The sequence below is a fragment of the Saccostrea cucullata genome, unplaced genomic scaffold, assembly GCF_032062105.1.
Source record: "Saccostrea cucullata isolate Sc308-1 unplaced genomic scaffold, CSIRO_AGI_Scuc_v1 ctg2658, whole genome shotgun sequence".
NCBI lineage: Eukaryota > Metazoa > Mollusca > Bivalvia > Ostreida > Ostreidae > Saccostrea > Saccostrea cuccullata.
The window spans coordinates 22,917-33,554 of NW_026934781.1; the positions used below are offsets into that span (position 1 = coordinate 22,917).

General features: G+C 35.7%; 1 protein-coding gene across 1 annotated transcript; it reads left to right on the forward strand.

The window, feature by feature from the left end:
- Positions 1 to 8,417: 8,417 nt before the first annotated feature.
- Positions 8,418 to 9,785, forward strand: LOC134241371 (uncharacterized protein K02A2.6-like). The gene has a single exon (XM_062723436.1). The coding sequence runs from the start codon at positions 8,418 to 8,420 to the stop codon at positions 9,783 to 9,785; it is 1,368 nt and encodes a 455-aa protein (XP_062579420.1).
- Positions 9,786 to 10,638: the final 853 nt, after the last annotated feature.

The window sequence follows — 10,638 nt, forward strand, 5'->3', positions numbered from 1 at the left end:
AGTGGTGTGCAGTGACCTTGAACCAGGTTTGTAGTATATGGAAACTAGGTGAAAGGTCAAGGTCATAGAATTATATGAAAAAAAATTCTTGTCCGGAGCATATCTTCTCTCTCCTTGGCCCAATCTGGCTCATACTTCACCCACAGAGTGCCTTTGGATAACCGGTGTGCAGTGACTTTGAACCAGGTTTCTAGGTCAAAGGTCAAGGTCATAGCTGAATTATATGAAAAATCCTTGTCCGGAGCATATCTTCTCTCTCCTTGGCTCAATCTGGCTCATACTTCACCCACAGAGTGCCTTTGGGTAACCGGTGTGCAGTGACCTTGAACCAGATTTATAGGTCAAAGGTCAAGGTCATAGCTGAATTATATGAAAAATTCTTGTCCGGAGCATATCTTCTCTCTCTCCTTGGCCCAATCTGGCTCATACTTCTCCCACAGAGTGCCTTTGGGTAACCCTTGTGCAGTGACCTTGAACCAGGTATGTAGGTTAACGATCAAGTTTATAGCTGAATTATATGAAAAATCCTTGTCTGGAGCATATCTTTCTCTCCTTGGCCCAAACTGCCTCATACTTCACCCAGAGAGTGTCTTTGGGTAACTGGCGTGCAGTTACCTTGAACCAGGTGTCTAGGTCAAAGTCATAGCAGAATGATATGAAAAATCCTAGTCCGGAGTAAATCTTCTCTTTTGTTTGCCCAATATGGCTATTACTTCATTTATAGAGAACCACTGGTCAATTGCTGTGCAGTGACCTTGGTCGAAGTTTCTAGGTCATGGTTAGAATTACCCTTCTTGTTTAAAATCTTTGTTTGGTGCATAATTCTTTGCCTGTAATTCCAGTTAATTTATATAACTTGGGATACAAGATAACTTTGATAAATATTAGTGAATTTGCAGTATCCATGAAGTCGTACTAAATGACTTTTACTGTATAACACATATTTTCCTCTTCAAAATAACCCCTTTTAAACGACCTAACATTTTCATGTTCATTGTAAAAGGCGGGGTCCTTTGAGATGGCCACCATCTCAATGATATCTTGTTTTACACTAAATTGAAAAAATGTTCACTCTACTCCCCAATTCTCCCTCTCTGTTTTATGATAGGAATTATAATTTTAGGCATCAAGTGAATTTTAGAACAATGTCTAAACATTTACCTTACACATATTTAAAAAAAAAAACTTTTATTCTCATGTTCATAACTAAACCTGAACATAAAAAAATGCTGGTCTTATAATGAAGAAAGGGGGCTAATTCAAAATAGATAATTTCAGGGCTGCTTGGTCAGGGGTACCAGGGGATATTTTGACTAAAAATAAATTAATGCTTTGAAATCTGTCCTTTGATAAGCAATGGTGCCTCCTTCAAAATTTGTGAATTGTATGGCTTCTTGGATTTAAACGAACCAAATACAATTGCTGGAGAGTTGTTACATGATACTCAGATGACCTATAAGGCCCGTGGGCCTGTTGTTTTCTAAAACTATTTAGAATCCATCCTTACCGAAGGGGTTATGATTTGAACAAATTTAATTCTACAATACCTGAAAATTCATCCATATAAATACTAGTATCAAAATGAAAATTATTATACACTGTCAAACCATAACTTTTTTTAGTCCCTTGAAGAACTATGAAGAATTTATTTACAATATTACTCGTATATTGTCGATGTTTAAGTATTGCTTTAGTAAATCTTAACTACAACTATGACAATACCCTCTTATGGCCACTATCTAGAGATCGATGCCATCAAAATTTATTGGAAAGATTTGGTAGATTTGAAAACGTACTTTCTATTTCAGAGATTAATTTTAAGTGAATTGTGATTTATTGATTTTCCCTTCAAAAAAAGAAAATATCTTACTTTAAGTTTCTTCAGATCAGCAGCTTGGAGTTGAATGACATTTTCAAGATCCAAAACTTCTTTTCTCAAATTTTCCTCTGTTTATTGTTGGAACTTGATTTTCTTTTCTAAAACCTCTCCTTGGTTAGAATGAACATCCTCTGCTTCACTATGTCCTGATAATGGGGTTCCTTCATTTGGAGATGGCGTTTGAGCTTTTTAATCGTCCACCGTCTTTGTGTTCACTTTAGAGATGGTTTTCTGTGGAAATTTGAATGTGATTGAATTATTTCATTTTTTAAAGTAATATATGGATTGCTTGTGCATTTAGTTGTTATCATTTTTAAGAACCCTCTATTAATAAAATAAACAAAAATTGAATACATGTTAAAAAGAAATCATTATACATATAATAAATACAGAGTTCATACCAATCTGTTTAATGCAACGCAACATTCGGAAGAATGATCTTATTAGTGAATAAAGTTCATCTTTTTCAATTCGGTTGCAGTTAAGTATAGTGCAGTTAACTGTTAAGTAAAAAAGAAATTTAAATTGACATTACATTAATAAACAACTTCGTTAAGCAGGTCTAGGCGGCCTCTGTTTTTTGGAGGATAGATTTTATCCTCTAGAAACAGAGGATGGAGGTGTCGCCACCTACCGGACTTTTCAAAACAAATAACAACAACCCTTGCATCTCAAGTCCCAGTTGATGTACCGTACTCTGATTTTTCAACCAAAACAAATAAAAGGTTAAATTTCATACGCAGGGGGAATAAGGAAGCATACAAAATTTTCTACCTTGGCTAAATCAGTGCTGCATTATGATGTCATAGTAAGCAAGATGACGTCAATTTTAGAAATAAAGTTTTCGTAATATTGGTACTAGCTATGTTTTTTAACTCTAGAAAATGATTAGAAACGTGTAAACATTAACAAAAATAAAATTGGTTTATCTTGTTATGCTGTAGCAGTCATTATGATTGAAATCTACCACCGATGACGTCATATGTGTGCATCAAGTAACATGGAAATTGATTATGTCGTGTAAAGAGAATTTGGCTAAGACGGCATGTTCAAAGATACGTAAAATGGAGTTTAAAAGGAAATATCTGAAATACTGTGTTAAATTCATATGGAGTTCAATTAATTTAACAGGTATGCTTATTTATTTTCATCGATTATATTCTTTTTCGAAGACAGTCAGCTATATTACGTATCCCGGTCGGCCTATCGTCTGTCATTCTTGACCAAAAAATGCAACAGAACAACAATAAGTCTGATATTTCAAAACATAGGATTTGTAAATATTGGAAGTTTGCGTTAAAACAAACTTGGAAAGTGCTGCTAGAATCCCGAGTTAAGCATGGTTGTACGAAAAATCTCGATTCATATGTATAAAATTCAAAACAAAGGGTAAGGTTTCGTGCGAATGTGTGGAATAAATATTTTACGGACAGGATAGTGGGATTCTAGCAGCACTTTTTAGATAAAATAGATGTTTTTCAGCTATATTACATACTCAAAGAAATTATCAAACTCCGGGGTATTGTTGTTCTGTAAGCCTTTTTATTAGGGAAAATTTTGCTATTAATAGAAGTCACGTGATACCATGGCGGTGATGAACATCTTTGACTTAGACACGCTTTTATCTGTATTTATAGTAAATAACCGGTTACATTTATCAGTGGTTTTGGTAATTTATTAAACTAAATTTTCTTCAAAAAGTCTAAATTTCCCGAGAAATTACTCATATGCTTCCTTAACATACCTGCGTACGATGATGGTTAAATATAGGTATTTAAATCATTTAACTAAGTTTATTATTTGCTGTCAATAAATTATTCATTTGAAAGCTTTTTTAAAAACCCGGCCTTTCCTGTCTGAAAATTAATTATAGTCAACCGCATTTTCCGGTACCATAATTATGTGTTAACAGCATAAAAGTTTTAAAAAACATATTTTTGAAAAATTCATTATTATTTCATTTAATAAGACGGTACGGTAGAGGAATTTTTCTTTGAAGTTTGCTCTTCTGCACGGGACTACAGTGGGCGGAGCTACTTTCCGTTCTGTATTAGTCTTCTATACTGTTGTATGTGTATACATCTAACAAAACTGAAATATTAAGACCCCTGAAATAAATTAGGATCAATCTCCATCTACAGCAAGGTTAGACCGCCCCCCCCCCCCATTCAGTTATTAATAAGACTGACTTAAATGCGTCTACCCGTTGTCAAAACTAATCTGACTGAAACTCCGTGGAAATATATATACTGCGAATGCATGGTCCCCGTTGAGGCCTCATCTAACTCCAGCGGAAGTTTAGATGCTGCACAGCTAAAATGTGGGATTTTTTTCTTATTTTCTCTAAATAATATTTATTTTATCTTTGCTTAAATTATCAGGCAGAGTGTATTTTGTCTTTACAGTACGTTTTCTTTTGTGTTTCCTTTTCCTCTAATCTTTAATTAAAAGAAATATGAAAGTAATGTTATCTATGTATTGTTTGAACATTTAAGTGCCTTTTTATTTGTCCTGATAGGGAAAAACATAAAAATTAAACAAAATAACAAGAAATATTAAGTAGAAATGAAGCACAAGAAGTGCCAACTTTGAAATCGTATTGTAAAAATTCTAGACATAGAATCTCAAATCGCCACATATAATTGATAGTTTAATGTCTGATCTTTTATTTATTTGTACTCTGGTGCTTGCACTTTTTGATTAAAGGTAGGTATGCGGCGTTTGAAAATTACCTATGCTATCCTCTGAAATCAGAAGATAATCTATCCGACATTGCATTGCGATTTCCATATATGGTAAAAAATTTGGCTGCCATATTGAATCTAGCTATACTCCAAAAACGGAAGCCGCCCAGACCTGTTAAGGGTATTTTTAAAGCTGAACACGATTCGTAAAAGAAATGTATCCGCCATTTTAGTTCCCGAGACTCGCTACCCTGCAGACCCATATAAATAGGGCAAGAATTAGAGACTGTTCAGTGTAATCAGTCGACACCGGTGTAGACGGACGTAAGCTATCCAGGACATGGTAGCGAGAATTATATCGCAATGCTTCGTCTAATGCAGGAAAGTAAGATACCAAAAAAAACTTACAGTTATAGCAGTACAAGTCAGAGCAGTATACAAACAACATAGACAAAGGTTACTTCAATAAAATATAAACAAAGGTAATGCAAGATAACCAGTACGAACACGGGTCGCCATTCCACGCCGATACCTGTGACAATAAAGCAGTCAGGTGTAACGAAAGCGACGAGTATACCCTAGTATTGATGTATCGTAGATAATGCTATCAAAAATGGCGTATGCCTATTTACGAGTCGTGTTCAGCTTTAAATAACCTATTTTATGCAAAACGAAGTATTGTAATATACTGTAATGTAACACATTACTCTAAAACACCCCCCCCCCTTCCGACCATTCAATTAAAACGTGCTTGTTCGCCTGGCACAACATTACTAGCCCGAATTCTACTATGCATAAATTTAATCAATGTCTTAATCTGAGCGAAAAGAAATATTCTTGTCCTTTTTTTGATGCCTGTTTTTTCTGATAATGAGGTCGAATTTTCTCTAACCCTTGAACTCTCTAACATACTACATAGTTATATCCCGTATATATAATTAATTAAAATTAGGGTGTTGCGTTTCTATAGAGGGTATGCAAGTATATCTAATCAGATGTTTTCCTTCAATGTATTAAGTTTTAACTTCGTATTTGGACTTATAAATGTACATTCAGTTTTAACATACACCATATTCATCTTCATTCATACGGTCATACTTACTTTTTGGATGCACAGCTCTGGTTAAACTCAAACCAGTCAATTTCGCCCTCCATCAACTTGACAAACAAGGAATTTCTAACTTTCTCTGCAGTTCCACTCATTTTTGTAAAATGTGTATTCTTGATGTCCCCATCTGGTACTTTTTTAAGTTTTCCGGAATTCCAGAACGCCACAAAATCTTCAATGTGTTTCCGGCCATCGGTTGATGATAAGCATAAAGACAACATGCAATGATATACATTGTGTAGCTTTGTCTTTGATATGCCAAGGATTGAAGAGCAGGTCTCCTTCCACATCTTCAATTTAGAGTCTTGGGGTGAAGAAATTTCTTCTTCAGTTATTTTTTTTAAGTAGCTCTCTTCTAAAAAGAAATAATAGTTCTTCTGCTGATGTTGGTTTTGCCAGTTCATGAGACACATTATGGTCAAAGCCAAGCTTTAGTCCGTCAAATTTTGTACAACTGCATACGTATCGTCGGTTCCTTTAGCAGCCCTTCATCAAACAGTTCCTGGAGCGCAATTCGTGACTGGTTTCCACCAATAGTTTCAATTCGAAATGAACCAATCTTGTTCAAGTCCTTTTCCTCGAAAACAATGCCAAAAAAATAACGCTGTTTTCTGGTCTAACTTTGAAGGATTCCTTCAAACTTTCGACGTGCTTCCTATCAATGCTCCTCAAGCATCTCAGTGGGTGCGGTGTCACAGGGTCTTTACATGGACCTCAATGCAAAGACCTATAAAGAAGAGCAATACTGATGAAGACAGATAGCAAACAGAAATTGAACATTTTTTTCATCTAATGTGAAACGCTTCTAGCTCTATAATCTTTACATGATAAAGTAAGATCAGATATTTAGAAATTTAAACAAAAAGGAAATTGATACTGCATGAAGTTAGTTTGAAATGTCTTATAAGACATCAATTTATAGCCCTCTTCACACAGGGATTTTATTGAACAATAAATTAATGCAAGGTAAACTAATGCGAATTGCATGTAAAATAATGCGAAAAAGCAAAATATTTTAATTTGTAAATGTTTTCCTTCATATAACATTACTGAAAGCAATGTGTATCAATTAATATTTACTTTTGAATTATTCTTTCTTAGATGAACCTTTAGAACATGTTGAAGAGAAAATGTATTCATTTCTGTGTGAACTTAATTTGGGGGTCAAGGTTCAAAGCGCGACCGAATCCCTCGGCGAGGTGATATCTTGTTTATATATATACAGTATATATATCATAACACAAGAGGCCATAGATGTGCACATTCACGTAATTTTTCATTGTTCAAGACAAAAAGGCTCTATGCATGTTCATTGGATTACATACATGCCGTTGGGTTTGAAAAACATTGCATTTCACAAGTCGCAATCAGGCAAATACAAAGTATGGATAAGTCACAAAAGTAAATATAAGTCATAAGGTATCATTCTAAAACATCTATTGGGCTATAAATTGACTGATATGAGATCAAATTCATCATAAGGCCCTTCTTGGCCTTAAGAAATATAATCTCTTGACCAGCCAGTATTTATGTCCTGTTTTAAAACTGTAACTTAATTCCTAAGTGTGAACAAGACATAAGTAAGTTTAATTGTTGTAGAAAAATCAAAGTGCATTACATTTAGGACCAAATTAATGTACATTGAAAATTATGTACACGGTTATGTCAATATTCAGGCAAATTTTAGTTTAAGGTATGATAATGATTTGAACCTGTTTAGATAACATATCAGTGATGAAGTCGCCTCTAAATTTAAAAATAAACATTTGAAAGTTTGTTAAAAGGATGTTCTTGTCCTTTTCCCCAAAGGTTATTAAATGATAAGCGGTTTCTTTATTAAATAATGTAGACAAAAAATGTTTCTTTGTACATTTTTCTAGACCTTTTTTTAGTTCACCTGAGCCGAAGGCTCAAGTGGCTTTTCTGATCAAAGATTGTTCGTTGTCTGTCGACGTTGTCTTTGTTGTTGTCGTCGTAAACTTTTCACATTTTCATCTTCTTCTCAAGAACCACTGGGCCAATTTCAACCAAACATGGTACAAAGTATCCTTGGGTAAAGGGGAATCAAGTTTGTTCAAATGAAGGGTCACACCCTCTTCCAAGGGGATATAATTATGAATTTGTGAAAAATTAATGGCATTAAAAAAAAAAAAACTTTTTCTCCAGTACCACTGGGCCAGGAAATCAATTAGAACACGACAGGAACCTGAAAGGACTGTTACAAAGACTCAAAGAAAAAGGCCTTAACCTCGATTAGTGTCAGTTTGATCTATCCGAAATCGATTTTATGGGTCATCTGCTGTCCGCGAGATGAATCGGTCCTGACAAGTCCAAGATTGAAGCCGTTATCAAAGCTAGACGTCCAGAGACAGTATCTGAGATGAGAAGCTTTCTTGGGTTAGTGAACTTTTGTGGTTGGTTCATACCTGACCTTGCTACTTTATTCGAACCAGTGAGAAAATTAACGAGACAGAATGTGAGATTTTCATTGGGACAGGATCAAGAGAAATCGTTCAAGAAATAGAAAGAAAAGTTAACAAATGCAGAGACTCTAGTTTACTTCGACACTGAAGCGAGAACACAACTAGTAACAGATGCTAGTCCTGTGGGATTAGGAGCCGTATTGCTACAAATTCAGAACGGAGAAAAGCGTATTATTTCCTATGCAAGCCGTAGTCTCACAGATGTTGAGAAACGTTATTCTCAGACAGCTTTTGGTACCTTGTGGGCCTGTGAACGTTTTCACATGTACTTATACGGCATTGACTTTGAACTTCTTACAGATCATAAGCCTTTGGAGTACATTTATTCAGCAAAGTCCAAACCAAGTGCAAGAATCAGTAGATGGGTGTTACGTTTACAACCATATCGATTTAAAGTCGTCTACATAAAAGGTAAGGACAACATTGCAGATCCTTTATCACGATTGACACAAGTGAATGAGCGAAAAGTTGAACAGACAGATACTGATGATTTCATGAAACTTATAACTTTACATTCTATTCCAAAAGCTATGTCCATTAAACAGATAGAAACAGAATCCGCAAGTGATCAAGTTCTTAAAAGTGTTCGCAATAGTATTCGAAAAAGGACGTGGCCGAAAGGTGAGAACAAAGCATATATGATTGTGAAAAACGAATTATCAGTTATTGGAAAACTTGTGCGTAGAGGAATTGTCATGCCCCAAACACTGCAAAACACAACACTGAAAATTGCTCATGAAGGTCATCCCGGAATCATGGTCATGAAACGTCATTTACGTACAAAGGTATGGTGGCCAGGAATGGATCGAGATGCTGAAGATGTGTGTAAAAGATGTCATGCATGTCAAGTTGTAAGTCAAAAGTCCAATCCAGAACCTGTGAAGAGTACGGGACTTCCAAAAGAACCATGGCAGTTGATTGGAGCTGATCTGATGGGACCTCTACCCTCAGAAGATAGCTTATTCGTAGTGGTGGATTATCATAGCAGATACGTGGAAGTGGAAATCATGAGGAAAACGACGACCGATAGGATAATAAGAAATCTTCACAGAATGTTTCAAACGCATGGTTTACCTCTACAAATAGTAACCGATAATGGTTCTCAATTCATAGGTGGTGAATTTAAGGATTTCATGGAGCAGCAGAACATAGAACATCGACGAGTGACTCTACTGTTGCCTCAAGCCAATGGTGAGGTGGAAATACAGAACAGATCAATTCTCAAACGTCTTAAAATTGCTCAAGTAGAAAAGAGGAATTGGAGGGATGAGCTGTCTGACTATTTGACCATGTACAGAACAACGCCTCATTCTTCAACAGGAGTCAGTCCATTGGAATTGCTATTCAAACGGAAAATCCGGACCAGATTACCAACCTTGGACACTACATTTTATGATCCAGATGACATGGACCAGGAAACTCGTGACCGAGATGCGGAGAAGAAAGGAACTGCAAAGAGCCATGCAGATGAAAAGTATCATGCGAAGGAAAGTGATCTCGGAAAAGGTGACAAAGTTCTTCCGAAGCAGCCGATAGAAGACACACTGTCATCAAACTTTGAATTGGAACCGTACGAAGTTTTATCCAAGAATGGAAACAGTTGTAGTGCAGAAAAACGGCGCAAGTTATAAACGAAACATTACTTATGTGAAAAAGTACAACGAACCAATTTATGATGACTCTGAAGAGCCGATATGTCAGTGAATTCGCGTCCTGTTAGGATTCGCAAGATTCCAAGTAAATTTGATAATTTTGTGATGACATAGTGATTAGTGTAAATGATCATCACAAAAAGTGAAAAAGTGGAAAAAGCGGGTATATACCTAAATCTGTGAATCAATATGAATTTATGAATGTATTTTGTTATTTTATGTTTGACATGAGTGGTTACTTAAATGTCCTGTATTTTGTGGGGAATTGTATTTTGATTTGTGTTCAACAGGGGTTGACTGTACTGTGTGTATAAATGTTATTATATGTGAAAAACAATCCAATGACACTTGTGACTCTGTATAATTTAAAGTTTATATAATGTTTCAAATAATTTATTAGCTCACCTGAGCCGAAAGCTCAAGTGAGCTTTTCTGATCACATTGTGTCCGTCGTCCGTCCGTCTGTCCGTCCGTAAACTTTTCACATTTTCGACTTCTTCTCAAGAACCACTGGGCCAATTTTGATCAAACTTGGTACAAAGCATCCTTGGGTGAAGGGGAATTTAAATTGTTAAAATGAAGGGCCATGCCCTTTCACAAGGGGAGATTATCAAGAAAAGACCAAAATAGGGTGGGGTCATGAAAAAATCTTCTCAAGAACAACTGGGCCAGAAAAGCTGAAACTTATGTGGAAGCATCCTGGGGTAGTGTAAATTCTAAATTGTTCAGATCATGAACCACTGTGCCAGAAAAGCTGAAACTTATGTGGAAACATTCTGGGAAAGTGTAGATTTTAAATTGAACAAATCATGACCCTTAGAGGTTGGGCGGG

Coding starts and splice junctions, on each gene's coding strand:
- LOC134241371 (XM_062723436.1), top strand. CDS start 8,418: ATGTACTTATACGGCATTGACTTTGAACTTCTTACAGATCATAAGCCT.